The sequence below is a fragment of the Taudactylus pleione genome, unplaced genomic scaffold (genome assembly GCF_031769625.1).
Source record: "Taudactylus pleione unplaced genomic scaffold, aTauple2 ptg000203l, whole genome shotgun sequence".
Classification (NCBI taxonomy): domain Eukaryota; kingdom Metazoa; phylum Chordata; class Amphibia; order Anura; family Myobatrachidae; genus Taudactylus; species Taudactylus pleione.
Genome location: NW_028284605.1, coordinates 4,541,122 through 4,564,484, shown reverse-complemented (window position 1 = coordinate 4,564,484; position 23,363 = coordinate 4,541,122). Strand labels below are relative to the sequence as shown.

The following is a 23,363-nucleotide window of genomic DNA, read 5'->3' as shown; positions in this document are numbered from 1 at the left end:
AAAACTGGCTCAAAAAATAATAAACAATATAGGTCTATTACTACTCCATTGAGTTGTGTTTAATTAGCTGATTGCTGAATACACCATTTGTTATCACATCAATGTTAATAGACGGTCTATTGAACAAGAAAAAATATAAAAAGTGAAATATACCAGTGAAAAAAACAATCTATTATACCACTGTAATTGCCTGCAAAGGATTTGCAACATAGTATTAAAAAGTGAAAGTTAGATTTAGGATTGTTTAGTTTGTCCCATTACTTTTGGCCCCTTAAAAAGTGGGAGGCACATATAGAAACCGTTGTAATTCCTACACCGTTCACCTGATTTGGATGTAATTACCCTCAAATTAAATCTGAAAGTCTGCAGTTAAAGCACATCTTGTTTGTTTCATTTCAAAGCCATTGTGGTGGTGAATAGAGGCCAAAATATGAAAATTCTGTCAATGTCCCAATATTTATGCACCTGACTGTAGATCTCTACCTATATATAGATCTCTGAGTGGGTTGTGTGGAGCAGGGGTTCAGGGGGGGCCCAGAGATTTCTGTTGCCGGCCCTGTTCATACCCAGATCCTGAAGAACCTAGGAAAAGTACATTTATTATCCTTTCTCTTGAGATCATGAAATTTATCCAGCTTAACATTCAAACCAAAATAAGATCTATAAACTGATCTTGATTATCTTAAGGTGGGTACACACCAAAAGGGGCGTGCTGTCAATGGTGAGTGACAGCACGCCCCCTTTGGTGGGCGTGCTGGGGGCGTGGCTGCCAGACGGAGGCGTTCCCATGGGAACGCCTACCGTCTGAGTCCGGCCCCACTGACATCACTAGTGATGTCAGTGGGAGTGATTTTGGCTCTGATAGAGCCAAAATCACTCCTGGGCTTGCGGCAGCGAGACCCTACCGCAGGGTCTCGTCGCAAGCCCGATGGTCGCGATGGTCTTGACCATCGCGACCATCATCATGGACGCTCGCATAAGCTGTGGGTGGTAACCCACAGCTATGCGAACGTCCAAGAGGCCGCTCCATTTTTAGGGAGGAGGGCCCTGATTCAGAGCGAGTGCTCTGGTCAGAGCGTTCGGCTCTGAATCAGGCCCTTAGTCTCCCCCTTTGTCTAGCAATAACGAAGTTATAACATAACCTTAGCAATCTTATAGCTTCCTCAAAGACTTCTGGAAGCATATGTGAAAATAGACTAATTATGTTAGACTAATGATAGATCCTGCTTCTGTTTATTATGTTTATTTCATATATGCACAATTTGAGTGATATGTATGTGGATTTGGACCTTTTTGATTGTGCAATGTACCTGGCCCCCCACACTTTTTTTCTCTTCTGTACCCCCACTTATTTGTACTAAAATTTTATACAAATTATCCATAAAAAAAAGAAAATAGACTAATAACGGAACATCTTATTTACAGAAGAATTTACAATGCTTAGTTACAGAAGTGGTATATATAAAAAAAGGTTACGGATTACATAGACAAATATGTGTTGCAATTTGAAAATAAAATGGAGAAACTTACCCAGAATTGCACATGTCTAATTCTGGCGAGGGGGCAAAAAGCAGGAAATGCAGGTCCAGGCTTCAATTTAGATTTGATCCCCCAGTCTGACCCAGAGTTAATTGCTCCCATACCTTTTAACAGCTTTTCCTACCCTATAGTGAGGTCATGACCACATCCTTGTTGACTGGCTGGCTTGTTCATTAACCTATAATCCATACCAGGCCTGCCCACATAACTTTTAACCTAAGTACAAATAACTGTACATAATTTACCCTGTGTAATAGCTACATGAAATATGGTATGTTCACATTAATTTGTTATTTAAGCTATAAAATCAATGTAATCATGACTGCCCTGGGATGTGTGATTGGTTAGATACTGTACCTTATTTCACTCAAACCATATGTCCTAGATGCCCCCGAATCACACCAGTCCAATGTACAGACTTCAGGTATTTTTCTGTGCTTTTGGGAAATCCTAGCTGTTATAGAAATATCAATTGTATGTCAAAAACAGAGGAAATATGGTGAGGTCTTGGATCCCTGTTTATGTTAAAATACACCTTGTGACCAGACTGCTGTTTAAATACCCTTCGCTGTTTTGGGAGCCAGTTAGGCATCCTCACGCAGAGCAGTAACTAGACATTTTGGTGCCCTGTGCCAGAGAGAGCATCAGGATATTAGAGGTGTGTCCCAAAAAACTGGGCATGGTCTCATGGGAAGGGGCATGGCCTAACTGCACACTTGCATGTTCATCAATCTGGGGGTGTTTCCAGGGCTCCCGGAGATGCTGGACGGCATCCATTCGGTGACATCGGTTGGGGGAGGGCTGCTTTGTTGTGTCTCTGCAAGTACTAGCATCAGCCTTGCTGTGGACCCCACAGGAAAAAAAATAAAACACATTGGTCCCCACAGGAAAAAATAAAACATATTGGCCTTCACAAGTAAAAAATACCCCCAAAACACATTGGCTCCCACAGAAAAAAAACACATGCATAGTGTCCCCCACAGGAAAAAAAATAGAACACATTGGTCCCCACATTATATGCCCCAGCCCCTACAGAAGACTGACTTGTCAGGATGAAACGGACAGGACCCAGTTATCTAAGAGGCCGCATCCGGTCCACGGTCCAATATCAGATGCAACTTTACGGCTCTCGGGTGGTCCATCCCCTGGCCAATGTCACCCAGTAGTGCCCACTACCTGGAGCAGATGACAGCTTCAGTGGAATGCAAATCCCTAAAACGCGACAGCCAGAAAGAATCGGCTTGGCGGCAAAGATTTAACATGGAGCCATGGTTCCTGGAGCAAGCACATGCTGTGGCGCCCTCCCAAATTATATATACTAGCTGCAGTGTGGGTGGAAGTCAGTGGTCATGGAAGTCTGGCGCACCCTTTTCTCCGCAGCACTGTCACGACCAAGTGATGAGCAGTGCAGAGGATCCCTCCAGTGCAGAGGACCCCTCCCCACAGAGCCCCACTCATAGTCTCCTGACGACTGATTGTGATTATCCTTAGCCTATAACCTGCAGAAAATATACCTACACCATGGTGAAAAACGAATTCCAATAGGTTTAGTGGTTTCGGAGTTTATCGCAATACGACAAGCAAACAAACAGACGTTCTCATTTATAAGATGTACAGACATGGCCGGATTAACAATGGGGCGGTTGGAGCTGCAGCTCCAGGCACCCCATCAAAATAGTACTTATATAGTTAGTGTTGAGTCATAAGAAGAAGCGACTCAGAGACAGAGGAATTTTCCTTGGTTGATGCACTCTTAATTCCTGATAATTGATACATTAAATATTAATACAGCATAAAACTTAACTTTTAATTATTTAAACAGACAAACACACAAAGACATATACACAAAATCTGCTCACAATTGACGCATATAATGCTACAGATCACTTACTCCCAATTAGGAGCATTGATTGTAAAACTGGCTCAAAAAATAATAAACAATATAGGTCTATTACTACTCCATTGAGTTGTGTTTAATTAGCTGATTGCTGAATACACCATTTGTTATCACATCAATGTTAATAGACGGTCTATTGAACAAGAAAAAATATAAAAAGTGAAATATACCAGTGAAAAAAACAATCTATTATACCACTGTAATTGCCTGCAAAGGATTTGCAACATAGTATTAAAAAGTGAAAGTTAGATTTAGGATTGTTTAGTTTGTCCCATTACTTTTGGCCCCTTAAAAAGTGGGAGGCACATATAGAAACCGTTGTAATTCCTACACCGTTCACCTGATTTGGATGTAATTACCCTCAAATTAAATCTGAAAGTCTGCAGTTAAAGCACATCTTGTTTGTTTCATTTCAAAGCCATTGTGGTGGTGAATAGAGGCCAAAATATGAAAATTCTGTCAATGTCCCAATATTTATGCACCTGACTGTAGATCTCTACCTATATATAGATCTCTGAGTGGGTTGTGTGGAGCAGGGGTTGAGGGGGGGCCCAGAGATTTCTGTTGCCGGCCCTGTTCATACCCAGATCCTGAAGAACCTAGGAAAAGTACATTTATTATCCTTTCTCTTGAGATCATGAAATTTATCCAGCTTAACATTCAAACCAAAATAAGATCTATAAACTGATCTTGATTATCTTAAGGTGGGTACACACCAAAAGGGGTGTGCTGTCAATGGTGAGTGACAGCACGCCCCCTTTGGTGGGCGTGCTGGGGGCGTGGCTGCCAGACGGAGGCGTTCCCATGGGAACGCCTACCGTCTGAGTCCGGCCCCACTGACATCACTAGTGATGTCAGTGGGAGTGATTTTGGCTCTGATAGAGCCAAAATCACTCCTGGGCTTGCGGCAGCGAGACCCTACCGCAGGGTCTCGTCGCAAGCCCGATGGTCGCGATGGTCTTGACCATCGCGACCATCATCATGGACGCTCGCATAAGCTGTGGGTGGTAACCCACAGCTATGCGAACGTCCAAGAGGCCGCTCCATTTTTAGGGAGGAGGGCCCTGATTCAGAGCGAGTGCTCTGGTCAGAGCGTTCCCCTCTGAATCAGGCCCTTAGTCTCCCCCTTTGTCTAGCAATAACGAAGTTATAACATAACCTTAGCAATCTTATAGCTTCCTCAAAGACTTCTGGAAGCATATGTGAAAATAGACTAATTATGTTAGACTAATGATAGATCCTGCTTCTGTTTATTATGTTTATTTCATATATGCACAGTTTGAGTGATATGTATGTGGATTTGGACCTTTTTGATTGTGCAATGTACCTGGCCCCCCACACTTTTTTTCTCTTCTGTACCCCCACTTATTTGTACTAAAATTTTATACAAATTATCCATAAAAAAAAGAAAATAGACTAATAACGGAACATCTTATTTACAGAAGAATTTACAATGCTTAGTTACAGAAGTGGTATATATAAAAAAAGGTTACGGATTACATAGACAAATATGTGTTGCAATTTGAAAATAAAATGGAGAAACTTACCCAGAATTGCACATGTCTAATTCTGGCGAGGGGGCAAAAAGCAGGAAATGCAGGTCCAGGCTTCAATTTAGATTTGATCCCCCAGTCTGACCCAGAGTTAATTGCTCCCATACCTTTTAACAGCTTTTCCTACCCTATAGTGAGGTCATGACCACATCCTTGTTGACTGGCTGGCTTGTTCATTAACCTATAATCCATACCAGGCCTGCCCACATAACTTTTAACCTAAGTACAAATAACTGTACATAATTTACCCTGTGTAATAGCTACATGAAATATGGTATGTTCACATTAATTTGTTATTTAAGCTATAAAATCAATGTAATCATGACTGCCCTGGGATGTGTGATTGGTTAGATACTGTACCTTATTTCACTCAAACCATATGTCCTAGATGCCCCCGAATCACACCAGTCCAATGTACAGACTTCAGGTATTTTTCTGTGCTTTTGGGAAATCCTAGCTGTTATAGAAATATCAATTGTATGTCAAAAACAGAGGAAATATGGTGAGGTCTTGGATCCCTGTTTATGTTAAAATACACCTTGTGACCAGACTGCTGTTTAAATACCCTTCGCTGTTTTGGGAGCCAGTTAGGCATCCTCACGCAGAGCAGTAACTAGACATTTTGGTGCCCTGTGCCAGAGAGAGCATCAGGATATTAGAGGTGTGTCCCAAAAAACTGGGCATGGTCTCATGGGAAGGGGCATGGCCTAACTGCACACTTGCATGTTCATCAATCTGGGGGTGTTTCCAGTGCTCCCGGAGATGCTGGACGGCATCCATTCGGTGACATCGGTTGGGGGAGGGCTGCTTTGTTGTGTCTCTGCAAGTACTAGCATCAGCCTTGCTGTGGACCCCACAGGAAAAAAAATAAAACACATTGGTCCCTACAGGAAAAAATAAAACATATTGGCCTTCACAAGTAAAAAATACCCCCAAAACACATTGGCTCCCACAGAAAAAAAACACATGCATAGTGTCCCCCACAGGAAAAAAAATAGAACACATTGGTCCCCACATTATATGCCCCAGCCCCTACAGAAGACTGACTTGTCAGGATGAAACGGACAGGACCCAGTTATCTAAGAGGCCGCATCCGGTCCACGGTCCAATATCAGATGCAACTTTACGGCTCTCGGGTGGTCCATCCCCTGGCCAATGTCACCCAGTAGTGCCCACTACCTGGAGCAGATGACAGCTTCAGTGGAATGCAAATCCCTAAAACGCGACAGCCAGAAAGAATCGGCTTGGCGGCAAAGATTTAACATGGAGCCATGGTTCCTGGAGCAAGCACATGCTGTGGCGCCCTCCCAAATTATATATACTAGCTGCAGTGTGGGTGGAAGTCAGTGGTCATGGAAGTCTGGCGCAGAGGATCCCTCCAGTGCAGAGGACCCCTCCCCACAGAGCCCCGCTCATAGTCTCCTGACGACTGATTGTGATTATCCTTAGCCTATAACCTGCAGAAAATATACCTACACCATGGTGAAAAACGAATTCCAATAGGTTTAGTGGTTTCGGAGTTTATCGCAATAAGACAAGCAAACAAACAGACGTTCTCATTTATAAGATGTACAGACATGGCCGGATTAACAATGGGGCGGTTGGAGCTGCAGCTCCAGGCACCCCATCAAAATAGTACTTATATAGTTAGTGTTGAGTCATAAGAAGAAGCGACTCAGAGACAGAGGAATTTTCCTTGGTTGATGCACTCTTAATTCCTGATAATTGATACATTAAATATTAATACAGCATAAAACTTAACTTTTAATTATTTAAACAGACAAACACACAAAGACATATACACAAAATCTGCTCACAATTGACGCATATAATGCTACAGATCACTTACTCCCAATTAGGAGCATTGATTGTAAAACTGGCTCAAAAAATAATAAACAATATAGGTCTATTACTACTCCATTGAGTTGTGTTTAATTAGCTGATTGCTGAATACACCATTTGTTATCACATCAATGTTAATAGACGGTCTATTGAACAAGAAAAAATATAAAAAGTGAAATATACCAGTGAAAAAAACAATCTATTATACCACTGTAATTGCCTGCAAAGGATTTGCAACATAGTATTAAAAAGTGAAAGTTAGATTTAGGATTGTTTAGTTTGTCCCATTACTTTTGGCCCCTTAAAAAGTGGGAGGCACATATAGAAACCGTTGTAATTCCTACACCGTTCACCTGATTTGGATGTAATTACCCTCAAATTAAATCTGAAAGTCTGCAGTTAAAGCACATCTTGTTTGTTTCATTTCAAAGCCATTGTGGTGGTGAATAGAGGCCAAAATATGAAAATTCTGTCAATGTCCCAATATTTATGCACCTGACTGTAGATCTCTACCTATATATAGATCTCTGAGTGGGTTGTGTGGAGCAGGGGTTGAGGGGGGGCCCAGAGATTTCTGTTGCCGGCCCTGTTCATACCCAGATCCTGAAGAACCTAGGAAAAGTACATTTATTATCCTTTCTCTTGAGATCATGAAATTTATCCAGCTTAACATTCAAACCAAAATAAGATCTATAAACTGATCTTGATTATCTTAAGGTGGGTACACACCAAAAGGGGCGTGCTGTCAATGGTGAGTGACAGCACGCCCCCTTTGGTGGGCGTGCCGGGGGCGTGGCTGCCAGACGGAGGCGTTCCCATGGGAACGCCTACCGTCTGAGTCCGGCCCCACTGACATCACTAGTGATGTCAGTGGGAGTGATTTTGGCTCTGATAGAGCCAAAATCACTCCTGGGCTTGCGGCAGCGAGACCCTACCGCAGGGTCTCGTTGCAAGCCCGATGGTCGCGATGGTCTTGACCATCGCGACCATCATCATGGACGCTCGCATAAGCTGTGGGTGGTAACCCACAGCTATGCGAACGTCCAAGAGGCCGCTCCATTTTTAGGGAGGAGGAAATCCTAGCTGTTATAGAAATATCAATTGTATGTCAAAAACAGAGGAAATATGGTGAGGTCTTGGATCCCTGTTTATGTTAAAATACACCTTGTGACCAGACTGCTGTTTAAATACCCTTCGCTGTTTTGGGAGCCAGTTAGGCATCCTCACGCAGAGCAGTAACTAGACATTTTGGTGCCCTGTGCCAGAGAGAGCATCAGGATATTAGAGGTGTGTCCCAAAAAACTGGGCATGGTCTCATGGGAAAGGGCATGGCCTAACTGCACACTTGCATGTTCATCAATCTGGGGGTGTTTCCAGTGCTCCCGGAGATGCTGGACGGCATCCATTCGGTGACATCGGTTGGGGGAGGGCTGCTTTGTTGTGTCTCTGCAAGTACTAGCATCAGCCTGGCTGTGGACCCCACAGGAAAAAAAATAAAACACATTGGTCCCCACAGGAAAAAATAAAACATATTGGCCTTCACAAGTAAAAAATACCCCCAAAACACATTGGCTCCCACAGAAAAAAAACACATGCATAGTGTCCCCCACAGGAAAAAAAATAGAACACATTGGTCCCCACATTATATGCCCCAGCCCCTACAGAAGACTGACTTGTCAGGATGAAACGGACAGGACCCAGTTACCTAAGAGGCCGCATCCGGCCCACGGTCCAATATCAGATGCAACTTTACGGCTCTCGGGTGGTCCATCCCCTGGCCAATGTCACCCAGTAGTGCCCACTACCTGGAGCAGATGACAGCTTCAGTGGAATGCAAATCCCTAAAACGCGACAGCCAGAAAGAATCGGCTTGGCGGCAAAGATTTAACATGGAGCCATGGTTCCTGGAGCAAGCACATGCTGTGGCGCCCTCCCAAATTATATATACTAGCTGCAGTGTGGGTGGAAGTCAGTGGTCATGGAAGTCTGGCGCACCCTTTTCTCCGCAGCACTGTCACGACCAAGTGATGAGCAGTGCAGAGGATCCCTCCAGTGCAGAGGACCCCTCCCCACAGAGCCCCGCTCATAGTCTCCTGACGACTGATTGTGATTATCCTTAGCCTATAACCTGTAGAAAATATACCTACACCATGGTGAAAAACGAATTCCAATAGGTTTAGTGGTTTCGGAGTTTATCGCAATAAGACAAGCAAACAAACAGACGTTCTCATTTATAAGATGTACAGACATGGCCGGATTAACAATGGGGCGGTTGGAGCTGCAGCTCCAGGCACCCCATCAAAATAGTACTTATATAGTTAGTGTTGAGTCATAAGAAGAAGCGACTCAGAGACAGAGGAATTTTCCTTGGTTGATGCACTCTTAATTCCTGATAATTGATACATTAAATATTAATACAGCATAAAACTTAACTTTTAATTATTTAAACAGACAAACACACAAAGACATATACACAAAATCTGCTCACAATTGACGCATATAATGCTACAGATCACTTACTCCCAATTAGGAGCATTGATTGTAAAACTGGCTCAAAAAATAATAAACAATATAGGTCTATTACTACTCCATTGAGTTGTGTTTAATTAGCTGATTGCTGAATACACCATTTGTTATCACATCAATGTTAATAGACGGTCTATTGAACAAGAAAAAATATAAAAAGTGAAATATACCAGTGAAAAAAACAATCTATTATACCACTGTAATTGCCTGCAAAGGATTTGCAACATAGTATTAAAAAGTGAAAGTTAGATTTAAGATTGTTTAGTTTGTCCCATTACTTTTGGCCCCTTAAAAAGTGGGAGACACATATAGAAACCGTTGTAATTCTTACACCGTTCACCTGATTTGGATGTAATTACCCTCAAATTAAATCTGAAAGTCTGCAGTTAAAGCACATCTTGTTTGTTTCATTTCAAAGCCATTGTGGTGGTGAATAGAGGCCAAAATATGAAAATTCTGTCAATGTCCCAATATTTATGCACCTGACTGTAGATCTCTACCTATATATAGATCTCTGAGTGGGTTGTGTGGAGCAGGGGTTGAGGGGGGGCCCAGAGATTTCTGTTGCCGGCCCTGTTCATACCCAGATCCTGAAGAACCTAGGAAAAGTACATTTATTATCCTTTCTCTTGAGATCATGAAATTTATCCAGCTTAACATTCAAACCAAAATAAGATCTATAAACTGATCTTGATTATATTAAGGTGGGTACACATTAAGGGCTCTATTTACTACAATCCACATTTTGAATGCAGATTGTAGTGTGATATTACCAACTGAATTTGCATTGCGAATTCAGCCAATATCACAGGGATTTACAAAAAATTTCTTGCAGGGACAGAATTTGCGATAAATCTCTGTCCCTGCGAATCCCCTCCATACACTTTTATACAGTATTTTCGCAAAAAATATCATAAGTGCCCGCGAATGCGCCGACCGGCCGCCGCTAAGCCCCACCCTGCCACTAAGACCCGTCCCTAGCGATCGCGACCCCCCCTCCCTTAATTACACTTTCCTCCGGTGATCGGTGCTCCAGTGATATCCTCCGTGGCTCTGATCAGCTGACATACCATCCTGCACTGGGACCCAGTCAGGTGATGACCGGGCCCCAGTGCAGGATGGGAGACCAGCTGACCGGAGGCAAGACATCACCGGAGCCCCGATCTCCGGTCCCTGGACTCTGGTATTTTTTTTTTTAATCTTACTAATTTTTTTTCTTTTTTTTTACAGTGTATCAGCGTGTGGTCTGTTTAGACTACACAGCTGATCACTGGGGCTGGCTCCGGACTCTGCTCTGCCCGTTATAGCGGAGCAGGATTCTGGTAACCGGGGGAAGACCCTGGATAATGCCACCTCCAGGTGGCGTTATTATCACAGAGCTTTCCCATGAATTTTTTCACAATTTAATTTTAGTAACTTTGGCCAGATCACATTTCCCATTACAATTATGGGAAATGCGATTTGCTTACTAAAAATAAGTGATCATTAGGGCTTGGCGTAGAATTTTACGAATTCTACTCCAATTGCCCTTCTGTAACTTTAGGTGATACTAAAATAATGTGAAAAGGGTGTAAAAATAATGTTAATAAATAAAGCCCTAAGCGATATATAGGACTATATATATAATTCCGGTGCAGATCGGAATGATATTGTCGCCTCAGTGTGTACGCACTATCGTGCATTCACATGCGTTGTTGGTCACATCTTCTGATCTGATGTGCATGCGCGGCAGTTCAGAAGATTCGGTGGCCTACACCATACCTCTGGATGCGGAAAGGGATCGAAATATCGGGCGGTCGTACACCAGATCGTGCAGTGTGTTTGGAGTGGACTGCCCAATATATCGTGCCATCTCGTCTGCGGTCGCTGGGTACACACTTCGTTGGGTGTGTACCCAGCATAAAAGTGAAAACATACTCTGTTGATGAAAACATAACTATTTAGGTAACATGCAGTTTAAAATGTATATATTTATTATATATTTTTATATATTCTCTCTCAAACCACGCCCAATTGCAATGTTCTATTAAGCGCTGACGCTTGTGGGATTTGCTGCAATTTGGGGCTGTTGGGACATATGATGTTATTATTGATGTACTGCTACTGAATACATTATAATACAGCATACTTTAAAATAGTGCACAGACAACTTTTCTGGATTTCCCTCTATCTGTGCAAAATGAGTTAAGGTAGGAAATATGCAGTAGGAATATCTGTGAACCCTCCAATCCTAGTACAGGACTGGGGGCTGGGGAAGCTGGATGTACAAGTAGTTACTGAGTAAGGCATGGCAGCTACTTCCTGGCTCATCGCCTGGCAACCAGAGCAAGCTAAACACTCTGAGGACATCTGCACAGCACCAGGGGAGAGACTCTATCATTCATTACACAGACCATACAATCATTTATTGTATATTTCTGAGCTGCACACAGATAACTAACATCAAAGGTAAGAAGAGCCAGTAAAATGTAAAAATGTGATTAAGAGATAAGTTCTACTGCGTATGCAAGCCCTATTGTATCCACAATAAGATGGACATAGAAAACAACACTGTTTCACAAATATAAAGGTTTGCATTGTCTGCTTTATGTGCAGTTAGTTTCATATTGTTAGGTTTAGTTTATAGTTTGCCCATATATAAAAGAGCATTTGTTAATACTGTGACTCATTCTATTAGAATTATAAAATGTAAGATAATGTATGGTTATTACTTCAGGACCTGATTCAGACCCGCTCGCTAGGATGCGTTCGCTCGTAGCCAGCCGATTTTGTCTCTCTGCACATGCGTATGCATCACAGTGCGCGAACCAGTGCAGGAAGCGTTCACTGGCTGTTTTTACACTCAAGTGCGTTCGCTTTCCGATGGTACTCGATGTACCGATGCTTGCATACACTTCCTGGAGATGACATGTGCTAGTCGGCGTCTTAAGACAGTCTGGTGGGTGTCTGCATACACAAAGTGATCTCACGCCAAGACATAGTGGGCGTGCTTATGTCTTGCCGTGCGATCGCCTGCCGTGCCGTTAATTAGCCGAATTTGCATATGCTGGGTGCGAAAAAATGCATCTAGTGAGCGGGTCTGAATGAGCTCCTCAGTTCCAAAGTAGAAAGAATGGGAAAATAATAATTTTCTAAGATGCACCGATACGTAATAAAATTAAATTTTTAAAGGTATGCCTTAAAATATAATATTGATTTGTGAATTATAGAACTTTTTTTTTTTTAAAAGAAAGCAAAATAAACTCAAACGTGTGAAAGATAGAATCAATTATGAATAAAATGCAGTTATGCTGAGAATGAAATTCTTTGTTATTTAATGTGTCTTTCAATATTTAAAATTCCAATTACTAAAGAGGGAAATGTCATGGAGTGAAAACTGCCTGATTTATATGTATATTTTTAAATGTATATCACCAGATTTTGCTGCATGATTGAAAGACCAAAATCACTTTTGACCCAAATAATGGTTCTGGTTGGCGAGATTGCTCAAACTATGCAGTTTGTTCTACTTGTCCAGCCAGAACCTAATAAAGAAGCACATTAAACATATGTCTTATGTTTTTAATATGGAATTCAGAGTCCAGAGTTATTTAATACATTTATTATGGTGGAAAATGGATAATAAACAATAACAAAATGAATAATATTTAAATTTTTCTGACAATATAATTGCACACTTGTATCAGCATGAAGGTGCCTCCATCATTAATTAAGCTGGCCCTAATTACCATAAATATATTATTGCCCCTATTATTTATTTATAAATAATATTGGCACCTTTATATTTATTTATTTTTAATATTTTTTATTGCATTTTTAAAAAAAACACACCTTAATAAATTTAATTTTTTTTCCTTCAATAAACACACATTTAAAAAAAAAAAAAGATCTCTTTATTTAAGAAAAAATTGTAAATTTATGCTTTGTTATATGTGAAGGGGAATTAGTGGGGGCAGGGTAGGAGTGGTGGGCATGGGTTATGGCGGTGAGGGTTCAGGGGGTACAACCCCACTTTGTGATGCCGGCGTAACAGTCCGCATCTTAAGGTGACACTTTTTGTAAGTAATTGATCCAGCGCGGTTCCCTTTATTTGGATAGTAGGCAGTCCTAAACACTGTGAATATGATGGCGGCCTAGCAGAGTCCACATCTTTGTGTCATACTACAGCAGTAGATCATCCAAGGGGTGTTTTCTTCTGTGTGTTAGTAGACAGTCCATTAAAGTCTATAAAAGTGATGCTATGCTGGCGTAGAAGAATCTGTATCCTTTGGGCACACTATTGGTAAAAGGAGTATTTACCAAGTACTTTAACTTTATGGAGTCCGCTGTCCTCACAGAGTGACACTCTCAGGTCTCCCCATTTCAAAGGCAGCAGGTCATCCAGGCTAGCAGTCCAATACACTGTAAAGTGACTCCAGCAGAGCAGGGTCCACATCCTTTGGTCCCACTTTGGTAGTAGTTCATATAGTAGTAGTTCATATAAGCTTGGGATTCTTATGTGTGGTACACTGTTGATAGATAAGAAAGAGAAAATAATATGTTTTTAGGCATTAAACAAAGAAGAAGCAGGGTAGGAGGATAAAAGGGGTACTTAGGGGAGTAGTCAGTCCAACACTGTCACACAAGCCTCTCAGAGTCCACATCCTCACATCACCCTATTTGAAATGCAGCAGGTCATACAGGCTAGCAGTCCAATACACTAAAGTGATGCTGGCCTAGCAGGTTCCACATCCTCTGGTAGTAGTACAGTCAGGGTTGGAATTCTTCTGTGTGGTACACTGTTGAGCGATAAGAAAAGGCTAAAAAAAATATAGGCATTAAACAAGGGAGAAGCAGGGTTAGATAAAAGGGGTACCTACCAAATACTTTAGGGGAGTCGTCACTGTTACGCAGGCCTTGCAGAGTCCACATCCTCAGGTCTCCCCCAATTTCAATTCAGCTTAAACCAATTCAGCTAAAAAACAAGGGAGTGGGTCAAAAAAGCCATTTAATAAAAACAAATTACATGGAAAACAAAAAAATTGCTATCAGAATAAAATAAAAAGAAAACAATTCTACATCTTCTAATTTTATTTTCGTGTCGCCTACAACCCGAAGAAAAAAAAGTGTTAAAACCAGCCCAAATCCCCATTACCTTAGCATAGAGGCGCTTTAAGAGAGGAGGGGGCCCGTGTACAGGCTCTGATCCGCAGTAGACTCTGGCATCGTTTTTATAATATTAGTATGGATGAAGCTCTGAAAAGCTGCACATAAAAATAATTCACCCATATGCTGAGGTCTCTGCACATCCAGCTCTGCACCAGTAGCATATGCACCAGGTCTACACATACAACCAGGCACAAGAGACATTTGTAGACACTTGTTTTGATAGGTTGATATTGTTTTGATTGCGAAAAAAAACACATTTGCTATTAGGTTTGGTATAATAGGGTGGCCAATCCCAGCATCAGGATCGGCGAGTTCCTAGGATTTTGCCCTAAATTCATCAGGATTGAATCCCGGGTTTGGAGCTTCCAATTCTGGGATTTCGGGATTAGTCAGCGTATGCATTGTTTAGGGGGTTTTTTATGCCAGGCAGCGCTGAGCACCTGCAGCAGACAGCTCAGACGCTACCCCTGCCCCCGCTTGTGCGCAACATGATATAACGTCAGAGGTCACGCTGCGCAGCCCAACACCAGCTGCACCTGACGCCCACATGCCTGCCCGCCCGCCTGCACCTTGCTAAGCAGAGGGAAGCAGCTAGATCCCCTTCCGTAGATTGACTCTGACGTCATCAGCCAGTGTCCAACATCATTCCCTACCATCCAAGTGGGCATAGAGGGGTAATATAATCATGTGGCGAGCACAGCGAGCCACCGAGCCTGAAGCATGGCGACCAAAGCGTGGTGAGTGAAGCTAGCCCGCGAGGGGACAATTTTTTTTGGGGGGTGGACTGTGTTGGCAGGAAACTGCATTTCCGCCCTCAGGTCACATCACTTCCAGGTACAGTATCTGAAGGGGAAATATACCTTTCCCTAAGCAGAGGAGGACTGCTTCTGTGTGTGTCAACACAGAGGGAGCCAGCCCAGGCAGGGAGAGGAGCACAGCACACAAGCAATGGCCGATACTCGGGGGATGGGGAAGGCGGCGAGATATAAGGTATGGGGGAGGGAGAGAGGTGAGAACTGATGGATAGATGAGAGGAGGAGAGAGAGATAAGGACTGAGGGATGGGAGGAGGATGGAGAGCAGCCATGGAGTCCTGCTGCTGTCTGCCAGTGCCACCACCAACTCAATCCCAGAAATCCTTGGATTGAGCGTTTTTCAATCCTGAATCCCGGGATTGAATAAATGGCCTGGGATTGGCCTCCCTACTCTATAATATTGGAGATATAATATTCCTTCCATCATAAAAATGAAAGCTGCAAAAAAAAACGTGAATTAACAACCATCCAATCAGACGTGACTAGTTAGTGTTGGTGACCATCATCATCAGTGGGTATTTGCATCAGCCTTCAGACATTTGCAATTGATTTGGCTTCTGCCAGGCGTATATGGGACTCTGGGCTTGATTCAGCGTGCACTGCTGAACGCAGATTCCCATTCTGCCAGTGTGCAGAATGGGTCCTGCTCAATCGCACACAAGCCCTTGAATGCCTCTGCCTGGATGACAGGCTTACTGTACTGCAAACAGAAATCATAAAGGTTTTTTTTATTCTGAATCAGTGAGGAAATGGAAATAGGTGGAAATATTTTGTGGTGTGTGCAGTATGCAACCTACAGTATGCAGCTGTTATGGGGCTTCCAGGTATTGAAAGCCAATAGGATCTGGGCCTCCTAAATCAACTAGATCTGCAATGTACCTTATAAATTGATATTGACAAATGGAATTACATTTAATGGGGCTTTGTGCTTTTATCTACAAAGTAGAAAGCAGGGCTCGTTCTAGATCAAGTAGAGCTCGGAGTGAAAAGTCCTTTGGTGTCCCTTTATAAAAAAAAAAACATTGTGTGTACTAAATAAAGAAGCACCTTACCTATATGGTGGTTTCTCTGCAAGCTCTGAAGAAATTGATCCTCCCTGGGCAGACAACGTCTTCATTCAGTATTCACTATTCATGTAGGATATCACATGGCCTGCAATATGCCTGTTTGTGTAACAATATAACCAATGTCATCATCAGATAACAGAGGTTCACCCAGACTCATGCCCCCTGTGTCCCCTCCAGTCTTCTGCCCCTCTACCTCTCCAGCCTCCTGGCCCCTGTGTCCATTTGTCAATATCAATATAAGGTACATTGCAGATCTAGTTGATTTAGGAGGCCCAGAGCCTTCTGCCCTCTGTCACTCCAGCCTCCTGCCCTGTCTCTCCAGCCTCCTTTCCCATGTCACTCCAGCCTCCTTCCCTGTCACTCCACCCTCCTGCCCCGTTATTCCAGCCTACTGTCCCATTACTGCAGCCTTCTGTCTTTCCTTCTTCCTGCCAACTGTCACTCCAACCTCCTGTCTTTCCAGTCTCCTTTTTCCCGTCAATCCAGCCTCCTGCTCCTGTCACTCCAGCCTCCTGTCTTTCCAGTCTCCTGTCCCCTGTCACTCCAGCCTCCTGCTCCTGTCACTCCTGCCTCCTGTCACTCCAGCTCCCTGTGACTCTAGTGCCCAGACTCCTGTCACTCCAGCCTCCTGTCTCACCTCAAGAGCCAATTCCCTCCATCTTACCTTCTTTGACAGCCTGGATGCTCCTCTTTGCGTTCAAGGCTCTTCCTCAGTGGCATGACTTAGAGAAAACATGCAACGGTGAGCCATGCATGCACAGAAGGTGCATGTTGGAGATTGCGCCTCTGTGGAGAGCCGCTGGGTCCTAGTACTGGGTAGCTTTTTACTGGCAGTAATCTAACAGATGATGCTGGCGGGGTGATTGCAGCTGTGCCCCCAGGCCACAGTGTCCCAGGCAATGGCCCAGCTAGCCCATCCCTTGAGCTGCTCTTGATAGAGGTAATTGTCCCAGGGCTCTCTGGATAAGAAGGAAACGCACCTGGAGCTTATTTTCCATATATTCATGTGATTTCTGTTTGTTTTTCTTTTGCTTTGTTTTTTTTATGGGACTAGAGACTATGCAATGTACCTTGACCTCCGAACTGTGGCTCAGCCCCAATTTCCCCAGGTATGTCAATGGCAGTAAGCTTCACTTGGGGCCTCTGACTGGCTTGTATAGCTTTGGATTGCCTGATATATAGTTTGTATCATAGGACTGCGCTAGACAGAACATCCATGACAACAGCTCAATCAATTATTTTTTTTCTAATTTTTTTAGATTTCTAGTGCTGGAATAATATGCTAATCAAGCTCATTATAATGTAAGATAGGTAGCTCTTTTGTTTCCTTAGTTAACCATGGACACAGAGTTTGGGTGCAGTGGCCAGACCTCCATCATAAAGAATCCTGTTTCAGATTCTCAGACGATTACGGACCACCTGGGAGGTTCCAGCGACAGTTGTTGCCAATCCATACAGACAGAAGGGGACTATAAAAGAATATTTTCAGAGAAAATGCAAGAGAGAGGATTAAAACTGCAGCAAGAAACATCACAAAGAATAAAAATGCAAAGACAGCTGAAGGAGAAAGTTCAGGAGGCATCTTCAGATTATGCAATGGCACGAGAATGGTTCAGCCAAGAGAAATCATCTGTGGACACCAAAGTGTATCTTCTTGACAGGTTAATACCCACAGTGGTGCAGGGGGTCAATACTCTGCTTGTGGAAGTCGAAAAGAGAAAGGTCCTTGAAGATGATTCAATTAAGTTTGACCCAGTTAATTTTCTTGGAGAGTACCTCATGAGACATAACACTGAATTTGCTGCTGGCTCTGAGAAGTCTGCCTATGTTCATGGCTTAGAACAGGTAGTTGCGGATCTGAAAAATAATGTTTTTGATTTAGAGTTCAACAGGTGAGTGCAAATATAACTCCAAATTTATACTATATACTTTGCTGATAATTGTATCTAATTATAGCATTGCATAAAACTATGGGTACATCTATTAGACCAGGGCTCTCCTCAATATTAGGCATATCATGGGATCATCAGACAGGGCTGATTTAGTGGCCTCAGAGCACAGATCACATTGGTCTATTGTCAATCCCTAATGAAAAACACTAGGTGGAAATGTCGGACTCCATCCCAAAAGCAAAATGTTTCTAGTTTTCTTGAGACCAAAAAAACATTGTCACTGTTACTATTGAGTCAGAGTCAGGTTACTTTACCTAAGATGGTAATCAGTAATACATAGTAATACTCAGTCACTGAAATAGGTTACTGACGTGTGTGTGTGTATTATTAGGTCTGGTGGAGCGGCCCTTTCCCTTGCAGCGTACATTGCTATCCTATAGTATATTCTCCGTGCAGATGTGAGATCCACTGCTCGGTTCTGATGCACATTTAAAGGGGAAATCGCTTCATTTGCCAAGTTGTAATTGAGATTAACCTATTAGAGCATTCTGTATGCAACCAAAGTGTAAATAAGTGCGTAGTGTTGTTGGTTTAAGGGGTTGGGTACGGTATCCCGACAGTCTGGATGCCGACGGTCAGAATACCGACAGCAGGATCCCGATTTCTGTAAATATTATAACCCTTACCCTAACACTCCCCTCCCGTAGCCTAACCCTAACCCTCCCCCTAGTGCCTAACTCTAAGTCACCCCTGACCCTAATACTTCTATCCGCAATCTGTCTGTATTCTGACAATCAGGATGGCGCTGTTGTTCTTGTGACCGTCGGCATCCTGCCTATCAGGATGCTGACTACATCCCGGTTTGAGAGACTCAATGCAGGAATGATGTGCTCATGTCAATCCGTATTAAGTTGATATTATTCAAGGTCTCTAGCTGATCCTCTGGTAATAATCTTTGAAAAAAAGCTATTTTTATTAAGTAATTTTGTTATTATGCTGTAATTCTGTCCCATTATTTTTCATTTGGGTTGTGTCCAGACAGACGCTTTTTATATAATTAGGCGCAAACTCTGGATGTGGAAAAGAAAAGGATTTGCACTAATGGGGAGAAATGTAATATGCGTAGCCTAATTTAGAGTTGTGAGGGGGCACAGCCTAGTCTGACTCTAATATGAAGTGTAAAAACTAAATCTGGCCCTTATGTGGCTGGTTCTCAGTTGGGAGCAAAGAGAAAAGAGCAGGTAAGTTTGCACTTTGGTAAAACCATGCTGCACTGCGGGACGGGTGGGGCGGGTGTAACATGTGCAGAGAGATGTAGATGTGGGTTAAAGCGTAAAACACTGTGACACAGCAGTAGGGGGTGCTGAGTGTGTATATATATTTATCATTGCTGTGGGTTGTGTTTGCTAATTGTTGCAGCCATTTAGAGAATAGTAGATAGTGTTATATACGCAGTATGGGTGAGTAATGAGCTTGTTTCTGGCAGGCTTGGCCAGCTTAAAGCACAAATGAAGGAAGCCCAGGAGAACAGGGTACAAGTGGAAAGCATCCAAAGTCAGGTTATGCAGAAGAGAAAGGGAGCCTTGTCCATGCAGTTCCAAGAATGGACATTGGATGTTAGTGGCAGGATCCCTCTTGCCCTGGTAAGCTACTGTAGGACAAGGTAATGATCTGTCTTCTGATATATTGATAGCTGAATTCTCCTTTTGTCTTTGCAACTGATTATGTCTATTTTTTATTCTTTTATTTCAATTTTATTTTATCTTGAACTTGCCCTCACAATGATCCTAATAATGTGGGCCATGAAAGTCATGACATCTTTTATTTATTTGAGGTAATTGTATATATTATACTTAGTGACTGTTACGATAACAACACTACTAGTCTACTATCTATTAAATACCTACCAAATAATCCTTTATCTAGTGACACCCACTTTGGTAGTATATATTTGGGGAGTTCTGGTGCAAATGAAAGGAGCTCAGAGGCCTCATGCAGTCTCGTCATCAGATGACCTCATACATATGCTGACATCAGGTTCCTAGGCCTAGGTCCAATCCTGTTTCACATGCATCAGCTTTATTCCTAATTATATAATGCGTTTCTGCCCTGACTGCAGGTACAAAGTGCATTAAAATCGTTTTTTGAGGTCATTTCGGAACTCCCATTACAAGCCAAAACAGGTGAGCTTTGAGAACACCAATATTATTTTCTCCACAAAGTTTGTTTCAATTAAACTCAGACAGCACAGTGTACTGTATATACAAAATGTATAAATTAACATTTTAATATTTACATGACAATATATTCATGTTATAAATTAGATATTGTATATCCCCTTTTTCTTTGGTAGTGTGCAACAATAAACTGGAGACAGTAGATTCTCTGGAACAGAAGCTGAACGAAGAAGAATTTATAGAGGTGAACGATAATCACAAATTTTTGTTTTCTACAAATATTAATTCTAACCCGAAGAAGAATCTGTTTATTGACAAAATAGTGCTGAATCTAACTGAACCTTTACATGCAAGAATAGAACCCATATTATTTTGATTTTACAATATTTGTGTTTTGTATATAGAATCCCCTGTAAGTGGTGTGAATCCCCTGTAAGTGGTGTTCAATGCTGTTACTGAAAACAAAACATAAATTACTTGGATTATATTGAGAAAATACTGATTTTGGAAACTACATATGTTTCATGCAGTGAATAAAACACGGATACTTCCAAGTATAATAGACGGTGTTGCATTGCTGAGGGCTGTAGACAGACAGCCCTTTCCACTTCTAAATACCACCTATCTGCTAGTCATGTCCAAGTGGTGCTCCACAATGTGTTGTTGTACTGAAAATGTTGTTGAAAGAGCCACCCAGGGTCGTAACTAGGGGTGGGCGAGAGGTGCCTAGGGGGCGGCACATTTGCTCCCTTGTGGCACCAGCATTTGGTTTGCAGATTCAGCCTAAAGAGCTGGCCAGTGCATCCTTAGAACCGCCCGGAGCATTGTAGGCTCCGGCGACTGTTCTGCCCCCTTGTTATGATATCTATATGTTCGGGGGCAATGCTGGCACAGGGCAGAATATTGCCCTGCTATGGCCTTGCAGCCACCTTACAACTTCTTCACCTCTAGGCACTGGCCAAATATGTCGTCTGGTAATTTTGGCAAAAACCTGCAGTAAAACCAATTAATCATTGTATACTGTAACTTTTCATGGTACAGTTGAAAACAAATTGCTCCTACTATGCAAGTATTCCCAGACATAAGTTTGCTGATGCAGAGTGAGTATTACGCCAGTCTGCATAACAAAACTTACATGAAATCAGTCTGTACATGTTTACAAAGCAAACGCATGTATAAATCCGATTGCGGACCTGTGCGTATCTGGCACTTGTGACCTTCTATGACTAGAGAGCTGGAGCAGGGGACAGAAAGGGTGAGTTCAGTAAAGGCTTCCTCACGTATACACCAATTAGTTTGCGTATCTTTTTGTGCATGCTAGAAGGCAGAGGTAAATAATAGGGATGTGCAGGCTCGGATTACTCTGGATTTTCCCGCCAAATTCTGATTTTTCCGCCAAAAACGGGTCTCAGAAAGAGGCAAAACGTCATCTTTCATGGACAAACATCATCTTTCATGGACTTTTGTCCAGGAATGATGATGTTTGTCCATGAAAGATGACGTTTTGCCTCTTTCTGAGACCCGATTTTTGGCAGGAAAATCAGAATTTGGCAGGAAAATCCGAACTAATCCAAGTCTGCACATCCCTAGTAAATACATGTTGATGATGACGACTTGGCGTAAAGCAGATGCGACTCAATGTGTGTGTGGCTCTGCATATGAGCAGAAATATATTTGCATGCTGCATGGGGCTTGCCGGGTTTCTGGTATTGCACCCTGCAACAGGGGCACCCTTAGGACACTCCAGGCAGTGCTCTACTTCCTACACAGATTTACATATAAACATAGGGCCTGATTCAGAGATGGACATAGTAGCTGCATCTTTGGACGCAGCTACTGTGCTAAAATATTGTAATGCCGCAGGAGGTGTCTTGTGTAAATAGAAGCCTTCGGCCTGCTTCGGTGATCATGTGCTGGGTCCAAAGATGCAGCATCAGAACACTTGCGTGAACTCATTATGGCAGGGCTGTTCATGCTTCCAGGGCCAGTAAATCTTGCCACTCCCATAAAACAGGGCACACAAGCCACCATTTTTCCGGGATGCAGCCCAGCGCTGCCCCTTCTAAGCTCCCAATCCATCATGCTGCGGTTTAGGGGCACTGCGACCATATTCGCAGAAAGAGACCTGTACATGCGCAGTACAGATCCTACGCATGCGCAGATCTCTCACCATGGCAGATGTGCTTAAACCATTGGGTTTACATACATCCCTGAATTAGGCCCATAATACATAATTACTACCGGATTACATAATTATGTAGAGAGCACAATCGGATAGAAGAATTGAGCACAGGATATGTAAGACAGACAGGACAGACATGGGGGTCTATTCACTAAACATTGGAGCGAGATAAAGGGTAGAAAAATAAGTACCAGCCAATCAGCTCCTGTATTTCAAACACAGCCTGTAAACTGACAGGAGCTGATTGGCTGGGACTTATCTCTCCAAGGCTTAGTGAGTAGACCCCATGAACATTACAATTAGGCAGAATAAAACCAATAAATGCCAAATCGCATACAAAATCAAGCATAGAACATGACTGAGACAAGTGAGAGAGACAGATAGTGGACAGACATGACACATAGGGCAATGAACCTGTCCATGAAAGCTTACATACTAATGGGGAAGGTAATGAGAGACAATGGGCCTGCTTCAGCGGCGCATGCAAATCCCGTATAGACTGCGATTCCGTACACATCACTTTGCTAAAATATGCAAATGCCCCATCCACGGCGTCTCGTATCCACCGCTTGTGTACAAAGATGCACCAATGGTTGCACATCGAGCACACCATCGATCCACTGAGCAACCCTATGTGCAAAGGAAGTCAGTTACCCACAACCATTGTGACTGAACACACAGACGTAGTTGTTGACTGAGACGCAACCCAAAACAGTCGCAACACAC

General features: G+C 42.7%; 1 protein-coding gene across 2 annotated transcripts in view; it reads left to right on the top strand.

The window, feature by feature from the left end:
• The first annotated feature begins 11,715 nt into the window (after nt 1-11,715).
• Nucleotides 11,716-23,363, top strand: part of EFCAB5 (EF-hand calcium binding domain 5) — a 75,077-nt gene continuing 63,429 nt past the window's right edge. For both annotated transcript variants that reach the window (XM_088477800.1, XM_088477801.1), the window contains exons 1-5: nt 11,716-11,805; nt 17,719-18,278; nt 19,765-19,921; nt 20,398-20,461; nt 20,632-20,699. In XM_088477800.1, the coding sequence (XP_088333926.1) occupies nt 17,725-18,278; nt 19,765-19,921; nt 20,398-20,461; nt 20,632-20,699 (843 nt within the window). In that variant the 5' untranslated portion in view covers nt 11,716-11,805; nt 17,719-17,724. The remainder of the gene's footprint in view (nt 11,806-17,718; nt 18,279-19,764; nt 19,922-20,397; nt 20,462-20,631; nt 20,700-23,363) is intronic.